Source organism: Oryctolagus cuniculus, chromosome 1 (assembly GCF_964237555.1).
Source record: "Oryctolagus cuniculus chromosome 1, mOryCun1.1, whole genome shotgun sequence".
Classification (NCBI taxonomy): domain Eukaryota; kingdom Metazoa; phylum Chordata; class Mammalia; order Lagomorpha; family Leporidae; genus Oryctolagus; species Oryctolagus cuniculus.
In genome coordinates, this window is record NC_091432.1 from 98,472,027 (window position 1) to 98,496,200 (window position 24,174).

The window sequence follows — 24,174 nt, forward strand, 5'->3', positions numbered from 1 at the left end:
TTCTTGGGAAAAAAGAATTAAATGGTAAGTCATTTAGGTGCAAAAATTTCTTAAAACCCATGCTTAGATCTTTTTTCATAATCCATATCTTCCATAAACTATTTTTAAGGAAACTTGTAGGTGCAAATACACCTGAAAAATAATAGTTGCAGGTAGCATTTACATTTACTAATATATACTAGATGATAATCTGATAGTTTTGCATTATTTAAACTCACTGACATGCTGATATTGCAACTATGAGATAGATATGCTTAATATCTTTATTTTATAAGGTACAAAAAAACAGAGAAAAGTAAAGTTTAATAGCAAGTGAAGGTGAAAGATGAGAATTCTAAGCCATGCACTTAAGGTATCACAGAGATGCTATATCCTTGGCTGAATGGAATGAGAGGAACTGTAAAAGAATCCATTCTTCCAACTTCTCCTTCATCTCAAACTAAAGGGTTTTTCGAAGGCAAACACAAAATAAGGCAAGACATACACTAATCTGCTTCAATGCCAAATTTTGTTTTCTATATTTTTGTTTTCTATATTTTGTTATCTATATTCACTATTTACAATGTTAGCTTTATTGGACCTTAATTCATTGTCTATACTCAATGAGAAACAAAATATTACATAGTACATTATTTATGTTGTCACAAAAGAATCAAAATTATAGGCCATGCTTCCTTCACCTTCCCTAGCTATTACTTAGCATCCTTGCACCTCCCAGCATGGCAGCCAATCACCATAAAGGCTTTAACTGTCTCAGTGCTTGTAATGTGCACCATCAAATCCCTATCTTCTTCCCATGCCTCTTACTTTATAGAAAGTTTAATTATGGTAGCAGAACCTTCTTATTATCGCCCAATTTTGCTGCAATCTACCACTAGAATTATAATTTATCCTTGCATCATTTCCCTAATGATAGGAATACATGAAATAATGTGGTGATCAAGAGAGAGAAAACCACAAATTTAGGTATTCAGGTCTCATCCTGCCATAGCAGACTTTGAATGCCCTCTGTGAGTCACTCCCTCTCATTCTTTTCTCTTGGCATTCACCTTAACTTGGCTCCCTTTTACATTTCTAACTCGCTTTCTATGGTAGGACTATTGCACCCAAAAATCTAAATCTAGGAAAACTCTTTTTTACTGTATAACTCAATAGGCTTGTGACCTTAAAAGTATCTAGATTTTGAAATTATTTATCTTAACAGCAATTAGAAATTCAGCAAATAGCTTGTGATGTAAAATAATAAATAATCCATGGAATAAAATGCAACTGTAAATTCTGTAGAAAATTAGCTGAAATGATCATGAGGATTAGAAATTAGGCAGGTCAGATAGAAGATGCCTAATTTACATTTTCCTAATTTATTTCTCATAAAGTATTTTATGCATTCAGAGGTAATATTCTCCCTTTATTTGTCTTCCCCTCTCTTTTTGCCTGTGCCAATATCACTGTGGCTTCAGCACACATTGTGTTCCCTAGTCTATATGCCTCGAATTCAATCCCCCTAATCTTGAGTAAACATCCAAAGCTGCCCTATGCCCTGATTCCAGACACATGTACTTACTAGTGTTGAACATAGATTTAAAACATCTACCTTGGGATGTTATTCACTTACAATTTACTGCTAAAATTTCATAATCAAGGTCAAACAGAATTTGTGAATCATTACTGTTTCTCTTCATTTTTGCAGATACACACAAATATGAATGACATAAAGTGCACTTGAATATTGGAAAAAGAGAAAATGATTTTGCTAGTTAACTCTGTTTATGACTGTATAAAAATGCTCATAGTTTAATAATATAGAGGAAAATTAAGTGATTAGAAAGGTTGTTTCCATAGACTTTTCTTTTATTGTAAGGTCTCCCAGCTTATTTCAAGGGCTTTCCCTTGAAATCTTCTTTAAGATTTGATGTCTGTGAAATATGATTCTGTTTTTAAATTTTGAAATTGTTTAGATAATCTCAAAAATATCACATTTGTTCTTTTTTCAAACCTATACTTAAATTCAAATCAAGTATCCCAATGTATTTTCAGAAGAGAATCTATTTATCTTGTTTCTCATTCTGATTTATTTATATGAACTTAGGGCTAAAAAATAGAAAAACGAAGATATTTTAGCTGGAAGATGCTAACACTTATAAATCAGTGACTTAGAGTGAGGAGACTGGTGATTACAGAGATTTTTGCAAAACTTCCTACTTAACTCTGGAGGAAGGAATACACTGGCAAATTCAGGTAGATATCATCTCTTTCCTAGGCATGACAAGTTATAACAGTGATAGCTTGTGGTGTATCTTGAACTCAGACATTTAGCTAGATCTCTAACATAAAGTATATAATAATCAGTGACAAAGAAGTTAAAGATAATTAAGAAGAACTCTTATTTTGTATAATACCTCATACACCTCTCACACTAAATGTTTACCACTCAGACTCAACTCAACTAAAATATTTGACATTATCTATTATTCTACATAATAGAGCTAGAGAATTCATTTCTCTAAGGAGACATACCTTAATGGAAATACCTGCTGGACCATAACAGGAAACTTACAAAGTGAAACAGGTCATTTTCAAATCTGCCTATGTGCAAATAATATTATAAAATGAAGTCTATATGGGTTAGTAAGAAAAAAAAATTGGCCAGCACCAAGGCTCAGTAGGCTAATCCTCTGCTTAGCGGCAACGGCACACCGGGTTCTAGTCCTGGTGGGGGCGCCGGATTCTGTCCCGGTTGCCCCTCTTCCAGGCCAGCTCTCTGCTGTGGCCCGGGAGTGCAGTGGAGGATGGCCCAGGTGCTTAGGCCCTGCACCCGCATGGAAGACCAGGAGAGGCACCTGGCTCCCAGCTTTGGATCAGCGTGGTGCGCTGCACGCCGGCCACAGCGGCCATTGGAGGGTGAACCAACGATAAAAGGAAGACCTTTCTCTTTGTCTTTCTCTCTCTCACTGTCCACTCTGCCTGTCAAAAATAAAAAAAAAGAAAAAAAATATAGACACCTATGGTTCACTATTGTTTCTTCTTGCTGTTGTTCACATAAAAAGCCATGTACCCTGACATTGTGTAATCTATGTGAAAGCATATGCAGAATTGCAGCTATGCATCAGGTAGACATGTGGACTGAATCACTCAAAACATTGCTTTGATTTTAATAAGAAATTAAAAGGAAGTTTGATAATCAGACCAGCAAGTAATAGTTAACAACCATTTTAAAACTTTCCCATTCATGTACATATGAAAATGAAGATACTTCCACAAAAAATGGTCACTGGCACAATAATTAGAATAATTACATATATTAGTTTAGAATTAATGGGATCTGGCTTAACTGAGAATTAGGTGTAAAATACTGTTAGGTGTGAGTTAACTAATAATACATGCATATTTAAATATAACTTGCTATATCTTTTTATTTATTTATTTATTTTGGACAGGCATAATTAGACAGTGAGAGAGAGAGACAGAGAGAAAGGTCTTCCTTCTGTTGGTTCACCCCCCAGATGGCCACTACGGCCGGCGCTGCGCGGATCCGAAGCCAAGAGCCAGGTGCCTCCTCCTGGTCTCCGATGCGGGTGCAGGGCCCAAGCACCTGGGCCATCCTCCACTGCACTCCCAGGCCACAGCAGAGAGCTGGACTGGAGGAGGAGCAACTGGGACAGAATCCAGCGCTCTGACTGGGACCAGAACCTGGGGTGCCGGCGTCACAGGTAGAGGATTAGCCTAGTGAGCTGTGGTGCTGGCCCGATTCACAGTTTCTTATGTCATGCCATAAACTGACCAAAAAAAAATGCTCATAAAGAAAAAAAAACATGAATTCTATAGAGAGAATTCTAACTTACAAAAATGCTGATTTTTTTTTACTATCAAATGAAAACATATACTCACAATTTAATTAGATGACAATTTACTATTAAATAATATCTATATACAATTAACTGAGCTCCATTACCTTATAAATATCCAAAAATCCACACTGGTGGTCAAATCTGGTGTACAGTTCATTCAGCATGCTGATCACTTGCATGGGTGTACATTGGGCACATATGGCCGTGAAGCCAACAATATCAGAGAAGAGCATGGTGACGTCATCAAACTTTCTGGCCTGCACTTGCTGCCCTTGCCACAACTGCTGGGCTACATCTCCAGGAAAAATAGAATAAAGAAGATCCACTGTTTTCTTTTTCTCCTCTTCCAGGGCCTGGTGAGTTCTTTCTAGAGTTGCCTTTAATTTGTCCATCCTCTTCTTCAAGCCATCTTGAGCCTTTGCCTGCTCACCAACCAAAATGACATCTCGGGTGGCATCATGAATAGGAATGTCAGAGAGATGTAGTCCTCGGCCCATGAGTTCATCCAACTTGTCCACACATGGAGATCCCAAAAATAAAATGGAGCTTGACTCTGGGACATGGATCATTTGTCCTTTGACTTCCATCACCTGCAACATGAACATGGAGCTTTGGTCAGTATTCTTCAAATAGTAGATTCACAAAAATTAATGCATTGTGTGGTAACAGGAAGACAGGAAATGTTTTATTAGCTATGCTGACTTACTACATTGATGTAAGTATACTTAAATCTTATTTACAGCAGTGTAAACTTCATGTTTCAAAAAATATTTTTGCATCTCAGCCACTTTCTAAAGAAAATAGCAAAGTGGAAGAGCAATAAAACATTTTTTATTCAAGATGAAAGTATTCAAGGAAAACGTTTCTTATTTAAGATGAAATTATTCTCAGGTATACCCTGAAACTGGTTTATGAGGCAAATTAAAAACTTTTAGCTTAATAATAATAGAATTAAGATAAATCTATCTGTCAAAATAACTACATTTACTTGTCATTTAAAAAAACTCCTTTCAGAAAAAAATTCAAGAGATTGAAATGAGTCAAAATAATTCTTATGCCTCATGGAAGTCATTTTTCCACCAGATATAACCCTTGGATAATGCAATGTTTATTGCATTGAGTAGACTGGTGAATACTTAGTCAATTAATTGATTTCTTGCTTGATTTCAATCTTAAAAATGAAAATTTAAGCCACATATCATTAAGCTGGAAAGTAATTATCACTCACCCATCTAGCATATCACTACAATCTAAAAATAAATTTAAAAAACTTGAATAGTACAGAAGGAACTCAGCTAACAAGATAAACAATCCAACATTATTCATTTTAATCTATCCCTCTTAATGTGTCCTTTCTGTGAGAAATTTAGCAAATTGTTTAATGGAAAACTTAGTTTAACTAGCAAGTTTATGGGATGGTGAACATGTTCAGAGAGGATGAGCATCAGTAGGAAAGGAAGGCAGGCTTAGGATATGACCTTTCATATACAGTTATTTAGGCCAGCATAAGGTATTTCAGCACACCTGGAGGGAAAGCCAGTTGTTACTCCCAGGAAAGGACAAGCTAAGAGTTGGCCAACTGAGACTGCATTAGTTTCACCTGAATGGCTTTCCACTATCACATCAAATGTGCTCAATACATTTGTTTTCCTTTATTCTTTAGAGCATAAAGTTAGGCCAGCTGATGAAATTGGAGGCAGAGAGCAAATACGGGGCCAACTACAGGAATTTGGACGTTTAAGCCTGCAAGCATGTCTTTGTTCACAATACCCCATTTGTTAATATAATTTTTATTTATTTGAAAGGCAGAAAGAGATCGGGAGGGAGACAGAAAGTAGTATTTAATCTTCTGGCTCATTCTCCAAACATATCCAGGGCTGGGTCAGGTTGAAGCCAGGAACCGGAAATACAATCCAAATCTCCTACATGGGTGGCAGAAATCCAAGTACTTGAGCCATCACCTGCAGTTTCCCAGGGTGAAGGCTGCACATTATCAGAAAGCTGGAATTGGAAAGAGGGAGCTGGGACTTAAATCCAGGTATCATCACATGTGATGCTATGAGCAAAACATCAACCCCCAGCCTAAAACAATTACCATCAGGAAATAAAATTGAATCCTTGATTTATTTTATGGATTTTTTTGAAATAAAATAAATGCTTACTTTTTTATGTAAGTTTTCTGCTAAAGTTCAGTATTTCACCCTTTTATTTATAAGGCTTTATTTATAATTATTCACAGTTCAGTTATTCACTGATGTCATTGAGTGCTTTTTTTCTTTTTTTGGAAGAAAAGTGATTTATTTATTTACCTATTTGGAAGGCAGGGTGACAGAGACAAAGAGCTCTCTGCTGGTTCACTTCCCAAGTGGCCACAATAGCAGGTCTGGGCCAAGCCAAAGCCAGAAACCACTAAATCCATTCATGTCTTCCACATGGTTGGCAGAAACTCAAGTAATTGAGCCCATTATCTGCTGCCTCCCAGGGTGCATTAGCAGGAACACATATCAGAAGTAGAGTAGCCTAGACTGGAACTGGCACTCTGGTATCAAATATGGTTTCCCAAGCTGTGACTTAACCCACTGTGCACAACACTCTCTCTTTTGAGAGCATTCCTTCTACTACTAGCACTCTGGATAGTAAGACTAAACAGGTAAAACATGGCTGTCCTCTACAAAGACATCACAGCTTGGTGAGGAAACAAATATACATAGGATAGAGAACAGTGTGAAAAAGACACTGTCAATTCCCCACCTAATGTGGGCTCTCAAAGGCTGTAGGCCATGGCTTCAGCATAAAGAAAATAATTGTCTTGTACAATATTTCCAGATTGTTCAACATGTACTTGGTATGCTATCTGATAAGGGATGTTGATAATGAGTTATACTCCCCCATTGTTAGGAAATCAAAGACAAAAATAAAAATGGATAGCAATGGAATGGAAAAGAATCTCCAGCAATTAACAAACACATCTACAACCAACTAATCTTTGACAAACGAGACAAAATTACTCCCTGGGGAAAGGATAGTCTCTCTTCAACAATTGGTGTTGTTAAAATTGGATCTCTACAAGCAGAAGTGTGAAACAAGACCCCTACCTTATGAAAAAATGAACTCACAATTGATCAAGGATCTAAATCTACAACCTGATATCCTCAAATTACTAGAGGAAAACATTGGAGAAACTCTGAAAGACATTAGCATAGACAGAGACTTCTTGGCTAAGACCCCAGAAGCAAATAAAAGCAAAAATAAACAAATGGGAATACATCAAGCAATAGAGATTCTGTGCAGCAAAGGAAACACTCAACAGAGTGAAGTTCGAGGCAAGTTATGCACATGATAAAAGATTAATATCCAGACTATATAAGGAGCTCAAGAAACTCAACAACAATAACACAATCCAGTTAAGCAATGGCCAAAGGACATGAACAAGCAGTTTTCAAAGGAGGAAATACAAATGTCTAACAGACAAACGAAAAAATGCTTGAGGATCACTAGTCATTAGGGAAATGCAAATAAAAGCCACAATGAAGTTTCACATTAGAATGGCTATCATCCAAAAATCAAAAGATAATAAATGCTGGTGAGGATGTAGAGAAAAACATACCCTAATACACTCCTGGTAGGAATGTTAACTAGTAAAATCATAATGGAAGGCAGTATTGGGATTCCTCAGAAATCAGAAAATAGATCTACCATATGAACTTGCCATCCCACTCTTGGGAATTTACCCAAACAAAATGAAATCAGCATATGAAGGAGTTATCTGTACTCCTCCCCATTTGTATCAACTCAACTCACAATAGCTAAGATAGGAAATCAACCCAGATATCCATCAACTGATGACTGGATAAAGAAAAAAATGGTATATATACATGATAGAATACTACTAAACCATAAAAAATGAATAAAACTCTACTTTATGCAACAAAAGGAATGCAACTGGAGGCCATTATGATTAGTGAAATAAACAAATCCCAAAAAGACAAATATATACCTGGTATGTGATAGGTAATATAGAAGAGAAAAAAAGCACAAAAATGAAACTGACATCTTATAATTTGATTAATGTTTACTGCCCTTATCTACATACCTGCGGAACAGTGGTCTTTATAGTTTCTACTTATTGAACATTACAGTTAGTGGTGCAGTAAGTCTATGATTATCAAATAAATTGAAAGTATGTTACTGCAAAAATTAAAGGAAAAAAGAAGGAGGGGGATTGAGAGAGGGCGAAAATATGGTTATCTTAGAATTCTATCTATGAAATCTATTCTCTTTATATCTTTAAAAAGGGCATAGTAAGAAAGACATACATATCTTACAATCCTACATTTAAAAGGACTACATGAAATGTGTTTCTTAAAATTCAATGTAAGAGAAAAAATTGTGGTAAGTTTTATAGAACTAATCATATTCTTAACTAGTAATAACATAACCTCTGATACTCATGGATTTATTTATTCTTTTATTTAGTCTCTCTTTCCTCGTACTTTCATAATTTCTTGCCAATTATCTTTTTCTTTTCCATCTTCCTTTCTTCTTCCTTCTTTCCTTTGTTTTGTGAACTTAAACATTTTTCACATCTTCTCTTTGTTTTTATCTGTCCTTCTGCCTGTCCCTATATTTTTGTTTCAATATAATTATAAAAATCATAAATTCACCATGATTTGCACTTATTTAACAACAGGCAAAACTATTATAGAAATTATATCTTTATGTAGAGGAAACAGAATTCTCGAAGAGGATTAAAATGGAAACATCTTCCTACAATAGTATTTCATCCAAAATTATATTGAAATTGAAATGAAATAGTACAAAAAGCATATGAAAGTAAACTGTCACAAAGTATATCAGATTTCAAAAATTGGCAAGCATAATACAAAAGAGTATTTGTTGTGAAGTATTATAGGTCATAATATCTGAAATCTTAGCCATCAGGCTCTATGTTTTTACTGTATTTATGAAAAGATATTTCTATGACAATAGTAACTATTATAATCAATAATTAAAAATTGAGTATATCTAAGTCATATAATTATATATTATATACGGCTATATTTTTGTGTATCCTGAACATGGGCCACAAGAAGTGAGAAGGGGCAGAGAGTATATACTCTCTCAAGAGTCTCTGGAGAAAGGGTTGTCCTCTTGACACTTTGACTTCATACTGTTGTCCTCTAGAATTATGAAGGAATCCAGTTACATTCTTTGAAAGTACCAAGTGTATAATAATTTTCTAAGCAATCAGCTACAGGAAACTAACACAAATTGGAACAAAATTTGCAAGTAGAATCTAATTGAAATATGACATTCTATCCAACAACAGTTGAATATACTTTAATAAAAGCTCATGGAACATATACCAAGATAGATTATATCCAAGACCATAATTTTTTTTTTTTTTGACAGGCAGAGTGGATGGTGAGAGAGAGAGAGAGAGAGAGAGAGAGAGAGAGAGAGAGAGAGAGAAAGGTCTCCCATTGGTTCACCCTCCAATGACCGCCGCAGTCGGTGCACTGCAGCCAGCGCACTGCGCTGATCCGATGGCAGGAGCCAGGTACTTATCCTGGTCTCCCATGGGGTGCAGGGCCCAAGGACCTGGGCCATCCTCCACAGCACTCCCTGGCCACAGCAGAGAGCTGGCCTGGAAGAGGGGCAACTGGGACAGAATCCGGTGCCCCGACCGGGACTAGAACCCGGTGTGCTGGCGCTGCAAGGCGGAGGATTAGCCTAGTGAGCCGTGGCGCTGGCCCATAAATTTTTTTTTAAAAATTAAAATTAGGGGTGGGAATTGTGACAAAGTAGGTGAAGCTGCCTCCTGTGACACTGGCATCCCATATGGGCACCAATTCAAGTCCTGGCTGCATTACTTCCAATCCAGTTCCCTGCTAATGTGCCTGGAAAAGCAGCAGAGAATCTCCCAAGTGTTTGGCTTTCTGCACCCAAATGGTAGACCCAAAAGAAGCTCCTGGCTCCTGGCTTTGGCCTGGCCCAGCCCTGGCTGTTGCAGCCATTTGGGGAGTAAGCCAGCAGATGGAAGATCTCTCTCTTTATGTCTCTCCCTCTTTGTATAACTCTTTCAAATTAATAAAATAAACCTTTAAAAAATTAAAATTATACAGAGTGTGTGTTTTTTGACTACAGGAACAAAACTAGAAACCAGTAATTGAAAAATCTCTAACAACATGAAAAATAAACAATGTCCTTCTATATAATCCATTGTCAAAGAGAAATTGTCAAAGGAAATAAAATATGTAAGATAGAATGAAAAAATGCTATACAATATATTTAAATAAGTATCATACAGTTAACACAGTGCTAGTAGTGAAACCTATAGCACTAAATGACTACATTAAAAAAAAGGGTTACAGATCAATAACATAAGTTCCTATGTTCTGGGACTAGAAAAATAAAATCCAAATCAAACGGAAGGAATGAAATAATAAATTTAAGACCAGGGACCAATGAAATAAACAAAGCTAACAGAAAGGTGATTTCTTGCAAGAAGTCAACAAAATCAGTAGAAATGCAGCAAGATTGATAAAATTAACAAGAAAATACAAATTACCACTATCAGAAACAAAACAGGAATTTCATTATAAATAGTAAAGCCATTAAAGGATAAGGGAATACTATAAACAATTCTAAACTCAAAATTTGATAATTCACAAGAAATGAATCAATACTTTAAAAACCACAGATTACAAACTGGCTGCCTAAATGAATAAGATAATCTGACTACTCTTATGTTCGTTAATTTTTAATAAAAAATTTATTTAAAAAGAAATATCCATTCCTAGATGATTTTGCTAGAGAATTCTTCCAAATATTTGAAGAAAAATCAACAATTAATTTTACTTAATTTCCCAGAAAATAAGAGAACATTTAAACATGATACAACTGCAACCATTCTCAGAGACTCCCATCAATTCAATGAAAGAAGAAATGAGTCATTGTCATCACATATCCTTCATCTAGCTAAGATATAAGTCATATGCAATGAAAAGCATTTTTGGATAAAATATACAAATATAAATGTAATTACTTCAAAATATGCAGAGATGTCACCTGGCCTCAAAAGACTTATCTCCAAGTATATCATTTAAGCCAGATGTATCCTGTTTATCCTAATCTCCTTAAATTAATAACTGTACCTAATATAGTGTAGTTTTAACAATAATTGTCCATGTAATACACTTGTTAAATTGGTCAGTTAATAATGGAAACGAGAATATGAATAAGATTAGGGTGCCTTACCGCTTCTACTCAACATAATAGTAGACATCCTAGCTGAAATAATCAGACAAGATGAAGAAATAAAAGGCATCCTAATTAGAAAGGAAGAAAACAAATTCCCCTTGTTTTCAGACAATATAATTATATACAGTTTCCCCTGTGTATGCATAGGGAATTTGTTCCAGGGCCACACACATATCAAAATAGGCAAATGCTCAAATTTCTTAAAGAAACTAGGGTATCTGCATTTAGCCTATACACATCCTCTTCATATCCTATGTAATTTCCAGATTATTTATTATTCATAATACCATGTAAATTCTATATAAAATGTTTTCCATATTATTTAGAGATAAATGACAAGAAAAATCTGTTTACATTCAATAGGGACATATTTTTTAAGTTACAGAGAGAGACTGAGAGAATCTTCTATTTACTGTTTACTCCCCAAATGGTTGCTAGGACTGGGCCAAAGCCAGGAAACTGGAATTCCATCCAGGTCTCCCATGTAGTTATAGGGTATCAAGTACTTAGGCCAGCCTCTGCTGCACCACAACACCCACCCGCTAGAGATGCCTTTTTAAAAAAACATCCTTGATCTACCATTGGTTGAATAGCTGATTGCAGAAGTCAAAAACTTGAAGAAGAACTGCCTTTATATATTAAACCCTAACAATGTGATTAAAAAACTATGAGAATAATTCAGTAAATTTGAAGGATATAAAATTAACATTCAAAAATCAGCAACATTTCTACTCATTAACAGCAAATTATCTGGAATAGAAATCAAGAAAACAATCCTACATACAGTCACATCAAAAATAATAAGGTAACAGTAAATTTGATAAAGGAGATCAAAGGCTTCTACACTGAAAATTATAAAACTTTGATGAAAAATTGAAGATGCACAAATAAAAGGAAAATATGCTATGTTCTGGATTGGAAGAATTGATATGCTAAAATGTCTACACTACACAAGTCATCTATAGATTCAATGCAATCAACGGTTTCAAAATCCCAAAGGCATTGTTAGCAGTGACTGGAAAAAATCCTAAAATTAGCATGGACCACAAAAGACCTAAAATGTCCAAAGCAATCTTGAACAAAAAGAACAAAGCTGGAGATGTCGCACTGCCTGACATCACAATATACTACGAAGCCACAATAAAAAAAACAACAACATAGACTGGCATAAAACCAGACACATGCGCCAAGGGAACAGAACAGAGAACTCTGAAATAAACAAACACATTTGTGGTCAACTGATCTTTAACAAAGCTGCCAAGAGCATACCATAGAACGGGAACAATCTCTTTAACAAAGGATGTTCCGAAATTGTATATTCACATGCTTAGGTGTGGGTGATCCTGTACCTGGCGGGGAGTCTGCCTACCCTGCCCATGCAGGAGGTTGAGAGTGCATGGTGTATCATGCCTCCAGAGAAGGACCCCACAACCTGACTGCTAGTAGGCAGCGGGAGCCCCAGGCACATTTCTTCCACCCCTGCCAGCTGGGTAAACAGCTGGGTAAACAGTTGAGTGTGGCCCAACCCACCTGGAAAGCTACCCTAGTTACGTGACCTTCAAGTTTTGATTGGAGAAGAGGAGTTCTGCCAATTATCAGCTTAATCCTATAGAATTAGTGTTGCCCTGAATTAGTTATGCCCCTTCTGCCTAAAGGTGCGCTTGGTCATTAATAAAGCAAACATGTTCACCAAAACTTGTCTCCAGTGCTTCTTGTTGAAGAGTGCCTTCTCCCACCCATGACAACAGAGTACGGGCCTCATGAGATGAGCGAGCACATATGAATTATATTAGATCTTAATCTCATAACAATTAAAAAATCAACTCATATTGATCAAAAACTTAAATATTAGCTCTGAAACTGTAAAATTATTGAAGAAAGCATAGAAATTAAGCCCCTTGACATTGGTCTAGGTGATGATTATAAATACAGGCAACAACAACAAAAAAATACAGGCAACAATAAAAGGTAGATAAATGGAATTTTATTTTAAAAAAAGCTCTACACAGCAAGAAAATCATCAATAAAGTGAAAAGAACATGATAGAATATTTGCAAATCAAACATCTGATAAAGGGCTAATATTCAAAATAGGTAAGTAACTCAAACAATGAACAGGAAGAAAACAAACCGATGAAATGGGCAAAGGGTCTGAATAAAGATTTTTCAAAAAAAGACATACAAATGAGCAAGAGGTATGTGAAAAATGCTCAGAATCACTAACAATCAGAAATGCAAGTTAAAACCACTGTGAGGTATAACCTCCCATCTATTGCAAAAAAGACGAAAGATAACAAGTGTTGGAGAGGATGTAGAGGAAAGAGAATGCTTACACACTGTTAGCGGGTGTGCAAATTATTATAGCCACCATGGAAAACAATACGAAGTTTCCTCAAAATAGTGAAAAATAGAACTGCAATATAATTCAGCAATCCCACTACTGGGTAAATATCCAAGGGAAATGAAGTCAATATATAAGAGATATCTATTCCACCATGTTCACTACAGCATTATTCACAATAGTCAAACAATGGAATCAAACTAAGTGTATAATATAAAAAGAAATGAAAGCAATATGTCCACCGTGTTCATTGCAGTATTATTCACAGCAGCATAATTATGGAATCAATCTAAGTGTACATCAATGGATGAGTGGATATAGGTGGTAAATATACACAGTGAAATTAGGTATATACATAACAGAACACTATTATGTCTTTTGAAGAAGAAACCTTGTCATTTGAAACAACACAGATGAACCTGATGAGTAAAATAAGACAAGTACAGAAAGAAAAATACCAAAATACTGTACAATGTCACCTTTATGTGGAGTGCAAAAAAAAAAAAAAAGTCAAAATCACAGAGTACAGTGGTGGCTACCAGAGGCTGGGGTGAAGCAATTGGGTAGATACTGATCAAAGAAGATAAAATTTCAGTCAGAAAATAATAACTTTTGTTTTCCTTCCTTATTTAATAATATTATTCAAATTGTGCATTTGTGTTCTGATTCACAAAAAAAAAAACTATCCAAAGAAGTAAGATGTTTTCACAAAAAACAACTTTCCCCCAGAGCGCTATTGACTTTTTCAAATTTCACCATTTATTTCTGCACTTGGAATACATTAATTAATTAATACTGTATATACCTATTATCTATACTCTACCAGTACTAACGTAAACATTTTAAATATGCAGAAATTAATTCAGACCACCTTTGCCTCTTAAATTAGAAAACTATGTATATGTGTTGGGGAGGGGTGATACAAACAAGAAGCAAATTACACTACTTATCTAAGAGATTGATATGTTGTCTTTGTTGGGAACAGATAAAATAAAATTAATATTTCTATTAATGAAACCAACAACAAAAACCCAAACCATAACCTAACAGACATTTTATCATTCTTTGCTTCCCTCATTTTCCCAAGTGTCTATATTAAGTATCAGTTCAATTCTGTAAATCTTAGAAATTCACTTGAAAATGGATTTAAATTCTGTTTTGATAGATAAGTTAGTAAACCATGCAACCAAGTCAATTTCATGTTCCATGATTAGATGCCACTGTTCTTTTTTAAATCACAGGAGGATTCATATAATATTTGAAGGAAATAAGTCTGTGCTTGGAGCTGAAAGAAGTACATCAATACATGTTTTGGCATTCTTTTGTGTAAATTTTTCAAATGTGAAATCTTTATTCATTTTTTATTTAACAAGTATTAAATTTCGTACTATGTTGGAAATATTCAATTGATATGCAGTTTTTGAATACCTTAAATACACAGGCTGCACTTTTTCCTGAAGGGTGCTAATTTTATTTTTTTCCAGCACTTTCACAGAGCCAATAAGTCACACACAATAAAGCCCCATAACTGAACATCTTCCTTGCTTTAACACCCACAGTTAGCCTGCACCTCTGTAGTGCCTGGATCACCACACCATCATTCACACATACCATGGGATTTGGGTTCTATTTCTACATTTCTGGTTTATACAAATATGATGCAACAAGCTATAATAACCACATGGCAACACAACTAAGTATTTTCAAAGACAAAATTCTATCTTCAAGGAAGTATGGCAAAAGTGATTCTGTACAAAGAACTAGAGCATTGTTAAATAAGAATGAATTAAGCCATGTTACAAATGATAGAAAGTCACTGGGATGTGTAAATTCATATTGGCCATTCTGACTCAGCAACTTTAAACACAAGAATAATCTGATGAGGCCTAAACTAGTATTTTTGTGTTTATGATCATGTGTGTAAATGTGAACTTGCAGTAAAAATATTTTTTCTTTCCCTCACTGCATTCCTGAGTCAGGTTGGAGTTGGAAACTGAGGTGGCTACTTACCAAGCCCAACTTGGGTGTCGTTCATGCTTTTTTTAAATTTTATTTATTTATTTTTTTGACAGGCAGAGTGGACAGTGAGAGAGAGAGAGAGAGAGAGAGAGAGAGAGAGAGAGAGAAAGGTCTTCCTTTTCCATTGCTTCACCTTTCAATGGCGGCTGCGGCAGGCATGCTTCAGCCGGCGCACCGCGTTGATCCGAAGCCAGGAGCTATGTGCTTCTCCTGGTCTCCCATGCGGGTGCAGGGCCCAAGGACTTGGTTCATCCTCCACTGCCTTCCTGGGCCACAGCAGAGAGCTGGACTGGAAGAGGGACAGAATCCCGAACCCCAACCAGGACTAGAACCTGGTGTGCTGGTGCCGCAGGTGGAGGATTAGCCTATTGAGCCATGGCCCGCCCACACTCCTAACACACCTCAAGCTCAGACCAGAGCTCCCTAGCTCTATCAAACATACAGCTCTGGATATCTGCTAAATGAGCAAGCATTCCACTAAGCTACAGAGGCACATTTCAAAATACAAAGCAAAGCCTTCAGAAGAGATCAGCAAGTGTTTCCAATTAAATAAAAAGCAAAAAAAGGTGTTTCCTCAGATGCATGACCACAAACATAGAAATATAAGAAACACAAACAAGTATGATTCCCTAAACAAAACAGAATGCTTCAATAGTAGGCTATTTTGATGAGGAGATTGAATAAATGCTTGAAAAGGAATTCAAAAGAATGATCATAAGATTACTCAAAAATAGAGAAAAACAGATACATGAGTTAAAGAAATCTATACATAATATAGATGAGAAATTCTGCCAGCAGATGGAGATATTAAAGAAAAATAAAAATGAAACATTAGAAATGAATAATTCAATATGGAAAATAAAAACAATGGGAAGCCTTAACAACAGACTCAGTGAGGCAAAAGAAAGAATATCCAAGCTAAAAAACAAATCTTTGGAAATATCTGAGTGAGTGAGAGAGAGAGAGAGAGAGAGAGAGAAAGAAAGAGTGTTCATGGTCTATGGGATACCGTCAAATAACCAAATACTTGTGTCCTAGGAGTTTCTGAACATATGGAAAAACAGAACCACTTGGAAGACTTATTGAATGAAATAATAGCAGAACACTTCCCTATAGGACCAGCACTGTGGCATTGCAGGTTAAGCCACCATATGCAGTGCCAGCATCCCATATGGGCACTGGTTCGATGCCCAGTTACTCCTCTTCTGTTCCAGTTCCCAGGTAACATGCCTGAGAAAATGGCTGAAGATGGCTCAAGTTCTTAAGCCCCTGAACCCAAGTGGGAGACTCAGAAGAAGTTCATGGCTTCGGGTATTGGTCTGGTCTAACTCTGGCCATTGTGGCCATTCTGGGAGTGAACTAGCAGATGAAAGATCTCTCTCTCTCTCTCTTTCTCTCTCTCTGATTCCTTCTCTATCTCTATCTCTATCTCTCATTCTGCCTTTCAGGTAAAATAAAATCTTTAAAAAATTTTTTAAAAAGCCTTCCCTAATCTATATTAAGATAGAGACATCTAATTACAGGAGGCACACAGAACTCCCAATAGATGAGAAAAGATCTTAACCATGACACATTATAGCCAAACTTTCCAAAGTGGGTTAGGGCTGTGACATAGTGGGAGAACCTCCACCACAGCAGCTGCTCCTCTTCCTATCCAGCTCTCTGCCATGTCATACAAAAGCAGTAGAAGATGGTTCATGTGATTTGGCCCCTGCACCCACATGGAGACTGGAAGAAGCTCACTATGGCCATCTGGGGAATGAACCAGTGGATGAAAAACTCTCTCCCTCTCCCCCTCTCTCCGTAGCTCTATCAAGTAAAATCTTAAATTTTCAAGAGTAAATCATAAAGTTTCTAAAATGTGTACAACAGAAACTCCAGATTATCTTCAAAAGATCCCCAATCAAAATGACAACTGATTTCTCATCAGAAACCCTGCAGGCTAGGAGAGAATGGAGTGAAATAGACCAAGTCCTAAAAAAAAAAAAAAAGCTGTCACGCATAATACTATACCTTGCAATTTTAAATGGCATTTATTATTTTTTTTTTGACAGGCAAAGTGGACAGTGAGAGAGAGACAGAGAGAAAGGTCTTCCTTTTTGCCGTTGGTTCACCCTCCAATGGCTGCCACGGCCAGTGCGCTGCGGCCGGCACACTGCGCTGATCCGATGGCAAGATCTAGGTACTTCTCCTGGTCTCCCATGGGGTGCAGGGCCCAAGGACTTGGGCCATCCTCCACTGCACTTCCCTGGCCACAGCAGAGAGCTGGCCTGGAAGAGGGGCAACCGGGACAGAATCCGGCGCCCCGACCGGGACTAGAACCCAGTGTGCCGGCGCCATAAGGTGGAGGATTAGCCTAGTGAGCTGCGGCGCCAGCCTTTAAATGGCATTTATAAACTACGGAATTTATAAATAAGGGTGAAATAAAGACCTCCAAAACAAACAGAAATTGAAAGAATTTGTCACCACTTGGCCATCCTTACAAAAGATACTTAAGGATGTGCTACACACATAAACAGAAAAAGATAATCAGTATCAGTAATGTACAGGCAGAAAACCTACTAAAAAGTATAAAAGAGATGTAAAACTAACAATAAGTGTATTTATGGAAAAATGGCAGGACCAAGTCATTACTTATCAACAATAACATTGAATATAAATGGCCTAAATTCTTGAATTAAAAAACTCACTGAATGAATTTAAAACAAGCATGGCCCATCTATATGCTTCCTACAAAAAACACAAGTCACCAACAAAGATATACACAGACTTAAAAGTGCAAGGATGGAAAAAGATATCCTATGCAAGCATAAATAGAAAATGAGCAGGAAGGGGCCATGTTTATACCAGACAAAATAAGAAAAACATTGTTACAAAGTGACAAAGAAGGGCTTTATACAGTGATTAAGTGACCATTCAACAAGAAGTTGTGACTATAGTAAACATATATTTGCCCAATAATAGGGTGCCCTGCTATTTAAACCAAATGCTAATGGATCTAAAAGGAGACATAGGCAGCTCTAACACAATACAATATGGCCTTCAAAACTACATTTTCATCAACAGACAGAATAACAATAAAAAAATCAACAAGAAAACAACAGAGCTAATCTACATTATGGACCAAATGGATTTAACTGACATATATATGATATTCCTCCAGACAGCAGCAGAATACACATTCTTTTCCTCAGTGCATGGAACATTCTCTAGGATAGATGATATGTTAGCCCATATAACAAGTCTCAACAAATTTTTTAAAAAAGTCATATGTTATCTTTTCTTACCATAGTGGAATAAAGCTGGAAATTCACAACACAGAGAACTCTAGAAAATGTGCAGACACATGAGGACTGAACCCTATGATTAGTAGGTCATAAAAGAAGCCAAACAGAAAATTAAAAAAATTTTAGAAACAAATGAAGATGACAATGTAACATCAAAACTATGGAATCCAACACAAATAATGTTAAGGGGAAAGTTTATAGAAATTATTGCCTACCTAAATAAATTGGAAAGGCATCAAATAGATGATTTAACAATGCTTCTAAAGGACCAAGTGGGAAAAACATCAAACTAAACCCAAAATAATTAGGAGGGAAAAATAATAAAAGTTAGAAAAGTAAAAAAAAAAATGGAATAAAATATAAAATATCAGTGAAATAAAGGACTGCTTTTGAAAAAATAAATAAAACAGACAAATCACTGATACAACTAACCACAAAAAGGAAGACCCAAATTAATAAAACATGAGATTTTTTTAAAAATGAGATGTTACAATGGATACTAGAGAGATAAAAATAATTATCAGGAATTACTACCAAGAGCTATATGACAACAAATTGGAAAATCTATAAGAAATACCAAGACTTTTAGATATATATGATTTACCAAAATTTAGGCATGAAGACACAGAAAACCTAAATAGACCAATAACCAAGTTGGAGGCCGAATCAGTAATAAAGATCCTTCCAACAGAAACAACAACAAAAGCTCAGAACCAGATGGTTTCACTGCCAAATTCTACCAGATTTTGAACAAATAAACACTAATTCTTCTTAAACCATTCAAAACAATTGAAGGGTGGTAAGGGGTATGTGTGGTAGGGTGGGGGAAAAGAAATCCTTCCAAACTCCTATCAATTTATTTCCAAAATCAGAAAAAGAAGCAACAAAGAAAGTAAACTATAGACCAATATCACTGATGAACATAGATGAAAAAAATGCTCAACAAAATACTAGCAAATAAATCCAACAAGACATTAAAAAGATCGTCCACCTGGACCCAGTGGGAGTTTTATGTAGGATGCCAGAATGGTTCAACATACGCAAATCAATAAATGTTATACAACACATTAGTAAAGAATAAAAACCAAATGATTAACTGTATAGACGCAGAGAAAGCTTTTGATAAACCAACATTTTTCATAATAAAAACCTTAAGCAAATTGGGTACACAGGAACATAACTCAACAGAATCAAGGCAATTTATGAGAAACCCACAGTCAGCAGCATATAGAATGGGGAAAAGTTGGAAGCATTTCCACTAACATCTGGAACCAGACAAGGATGCCCACTCTCACCTTACTATTAAATATAGTTCTGGAAGTTTTAGCCAGAGCCATTAGGCAAGAAAAAGAAATCAAAGGAATACAGATTAGAAAGAGAGAAGTTAAATTATCCCTGTTTGCAGATGACATGATTCTGTATATAGGGAGATCCAAAACACCCCAGTAAGATACTATCAAGGGGCCAGCATTGTGGTGCAGAGGGTTAACACCCTGGCCTGAAGCGTAGGCATCCCATATGGGCACCTGTTCGAGACCCAGCTGTTCCACTTCTGATCCAGCTCTCTGCTATGGCCTGGGAAAGCAGCAGAAGATGGCCCAAGCCCTTGGGCCCCAGCATGTGTGGGAGACCTGGAAGATGCTCCTGGCTCCTGGCTTTGGATCAGCACAGCTCCGGCCATTTCAGCCAATTGGGGAGTGAACCAACAGATGGAAAACCTCTCTCTCTCTCTCTCTCTCACTCGCCCGCCCTTCCTCCCTCCCCCCTCACTCTCCGGTCTCTCTCTGTATAACTCTTTCAAATAAATAAATAGATCTTAGAAAAAAAAGATACTATCAGAACTCATAAGAAAGCTTGGCAAAGTTGAAGGATACAAAATCAACACACAAAAATCAATAGTTTTTGTATACATGAAGAATGCCATGGCTGAGAAAAATTGTAAAAATCAGTCCCATTCACAATAGCTCCAAAAAATGAATAAATACTTTGAGATAAACTTAACCAAGGATGTGAAAGATCTCTACAATGAAAATTACAAAATGCTAAGGAAAGAAATAGGAGAAGACATGAAAAAATGGAAAATTCTTCCACGTTCATGGATTGGAAGAATTAACATCACCCAAATGTCCATACTACCCAATGCAATTTATAGATTCAATGAGGTCCCAATCAAAATACCAACAACATTCTTCTCAGATCAAGAAAAATAAATGCTAAAATTCATATGAAAACACAAAAGAGCTGAAGAGCTAAAGCAACCTTCAACGATAAAAACAAAGCCAGAGTCATCACAATAACAATACAAGACATAGAGGGCAAGTGTAATCCAAACAGCCTGGTCCTGGCACAAATGTAGACATGTGGAGCAATGGAACAGATCTGAAACCCCAGAAACTAATCCATATATCTATAATCAACCAATTTTTGACAAATGAGCTAAAATCACTCCCTGGAGAAAGAACAGTCTGTTCAACAAATGGTGTTCTTAGAATTGGATCTCTAAGGCCGGCGCTGCAGCTCAAGGCTAATCCTCTGCCTTGCGGTGCTGGCACTCCGGGGTTCTAGTCCCAGTCAGGGCGCCCGATTCTGTCCCAGTTGCCCCTCTTCCAGGCCAGCTCTCTGCTGTGGCCAGGGAGTGCAGTGGAGAATGGCCCAAGTGCTTGCGCCCTGCACCTGCATGGGAGACTAGGAGAAGCACCTAGCTCCTGGTTTCGGATCAGCGCGGTGCACCAGCCACAATGCACCAGCTGCAGTGCGCCAGCCGCGGCAGCCATTGGAGGGTGAACCAACTGCAAAGGAAGACCTTTCTCTCTGTCTCTCTCTCACTGTCTACTCTGCCTGTCAAAAAAAAAAAAAAAATTGTATCTCTGCATGCAGAATCATGAAACAAAATCCCTACTTTAAGGATCTAAACCTAAGGTGTGAGATCATCAAATTACCAGAAGAAAACACAGGGGAAATATTATTTTAATTTTTTAAAGATTTATTTATTTCAAAGAGTTACACAGGGAGAGGAGAGGTGGAGAGAGAGAAAGAAGTCTCAATCTGATGGTTCACTCCCAAATTGGTTAAAATGGCTGGAACTGCACCAATTCTAAGCCAGGAGCTTCTTCTGGGTCTCCCATGTGGGTGCAGGGGGCCAAGGACTTGGGCCATCTTCTACTGCTTTGGAAGTGGAGCAGCTGGGTCTCAACTGATGCCCATATGGGATGCTGGCACTTTAGGCCAGGGCGTTAACCTGCTGTGCAACAGCGCTGGCCCCTCAGGGGAAATAGTATAAAACACTGGTCTAGATAAAGACTTCCTGGATAAGACCCCAGAAGAATAAGGATTAAAAGCAAAAATAAACAAATGGTATTACATCAAACTAAGAAACTTCTGCACAGAAAAGGATACACTCAACAATGAAAAGAGGCAACTGAGAGAATTGAAGAAATATTTGTAAACTATATAAGATAAATGATTAATATCCACAGTACATAAAAAGCTCAAGAAACTAAACATAATAAATAATGCAGTTAAGAAATGCATTTAAAAAATGGACAGGCATTTTTCAGAGTAAAACACAAATGACCAATAGACAAATGAAAAGATGTTCAGGCTTAGTAGCCACCAGGTAAATCCATGGAGCTGCCAATAGCAGCAGGAGGGAGAGCTTGGCAAATAGCTTTTGAAATTCCACACAGGAAAAAAGAGAAGGTATAGGGAATAGAGAGGTCAGGTACCCCCCACCCCCCCCACCCATCTTCCTCCCCTCTCCCAACCTGGACCTACAGCAGGCTGTAAGAAGCCATCTTGTTTACCTTTTCAAACATAAGCAGGGGACTGCTGCCTTTGCCTCCTCTGCACATATCCATCAATTGCAGGGGCCACCTCACCACACACCCACCCAGGAATGAGGACCACAACATTTCAGAAGAATTTCTTCCCCACCACGCAAGCTGTACCACAAGGAAAAGTCCTGAAGATCGAAAACTGGAGCCTGTTCCATCCACCACTGAGAAGCAAGCCGGGCCCCAGTAGGCAGGGCTCCGTGCACCGGAGCTCTCTACCTGCCTCCACCACATTTGAGATGTGAGCTGGGCTCCAGTAGGCGGGGCTCCGTGCTTCCACTTGCAACCCACAGACATATAGAAGCTCATAACAGAGGGAAACCATACCACAAGAAAATTTCCACAGATTAGGGGTGCAGTTTGTTAAGCAAAACAATATAAGCCTGAACATACCAGAGACTAACACCAGGATGTCCCACAACTGTGAGGAAAGGGTGGGTCACACCAACAGAAGTGAACAATCTTCTTTGAAAAAAAAAAACACAGGAAAGCTACAGAGCCCCATGGGGGCCTTACATTGGCTACCTAATGCACCTGGAATACTGAACAGAGAACCCAGGCCACATCCAGCATGCACCTCTTGGAACTCACTGAAAGTATAAATGACCCACTAAATTACAAAGACACAAATTAAAGAAAAAAGCAAACAGACCAAAAAAGGAAAAATATACAACTGCCGAAAAACAATGAAAAAACCATAAATAAGAATAAGGAAGACACAATGAGGCCCTCAAAGGAACACTACACTTCTTCAATAATAGACGTTAAAGATGGAAAGATCAAGGATATGCCAGAGATGGAATTCAGAAAATTAATCATTAGATTACTTAGAAGCAATCAGGAGCAAATTCATGAACTAAATGAAAAATTCTCCCAAAAATTGAGATATTAAGGAGAAGTCAGAATGAATTACTAGAAATGAAGAATTCAATAGATCAAATAAAAATTGCAGTAGAAAGCCTTAATGACAGAATAGGTGAGATAGTAGAAAGAATATCAGAACTAGAAGACAAATTTTGGGAAATATTACAGTCAGATCAAATCAAAGAAGAAGAAATTAGAAAACTTTTAAAAAAACACAGTTGGAAATCTATAAGATACTATCAAATGACCCAACATATGGATTCTAGGGGTTCTAGAAGGCATAAAAAGAGAGAAAAGATTAGAAGACCTTCTTAATGAAATGATAACAGAAAACTTCCCCATTCTTGACAAAGAAGGAGCCATCCAGTACAGGAAGTACACAGAATCTCCAGTAGACATGAATAGAGAAGGTCTTCACTGTAACACATTGTAGTAAAACTCTCCACAGTAAAACTTAAGGAAAAGATCTCAAAATGTGCATGAGAGAAACACCAAATCACATTCAGAGGAAACCCAATCAGAGTCACTGCAACTTCTCATCAGAAAACCTTTAGGAAAGGAGAGAATGGTGAAATATATTCCCAGTCGTAAGAGAAAAAAAATTGTCAAACCAGGGTACTGAACCCTGCAAAGTTCTCATTTATGAATTCAGTAAAAATAAAAATCTTCCACAAAAAAACAGAAATTCAAAGAATTTATAACTACTCGCCCAGTCCTACA

At 37.0% G+C, this 24,174-nt stretch overlaps 1 protein-coding gene across 2 annotated transcripts in view; it reads right to left on the reverse strand.

The window, feature by feature from the left end:
• GUCY1A2 (guanylate cyclase 1 soluble subunit alpha 2) overlaps positions 1 to 24,174 on the reverse strand; it is a 354,340-nt gene that overhangs the window by 117,347 nt on the left and 212,819 nt on the right. For both annotated transcript variants that reach the window (XM_051820049.2, XM_070077689.1), the window contains exon 5: positions 3,953 to 4,438. In XM_051820049.2, the coding sequence (XP_051676009.1) occupies positions 3,953 to 4,438 (486 nt within the window). The remainder of the gene's footprint in view (positions 1 to 3,952; positions 4,439 to 24,174) is intronic.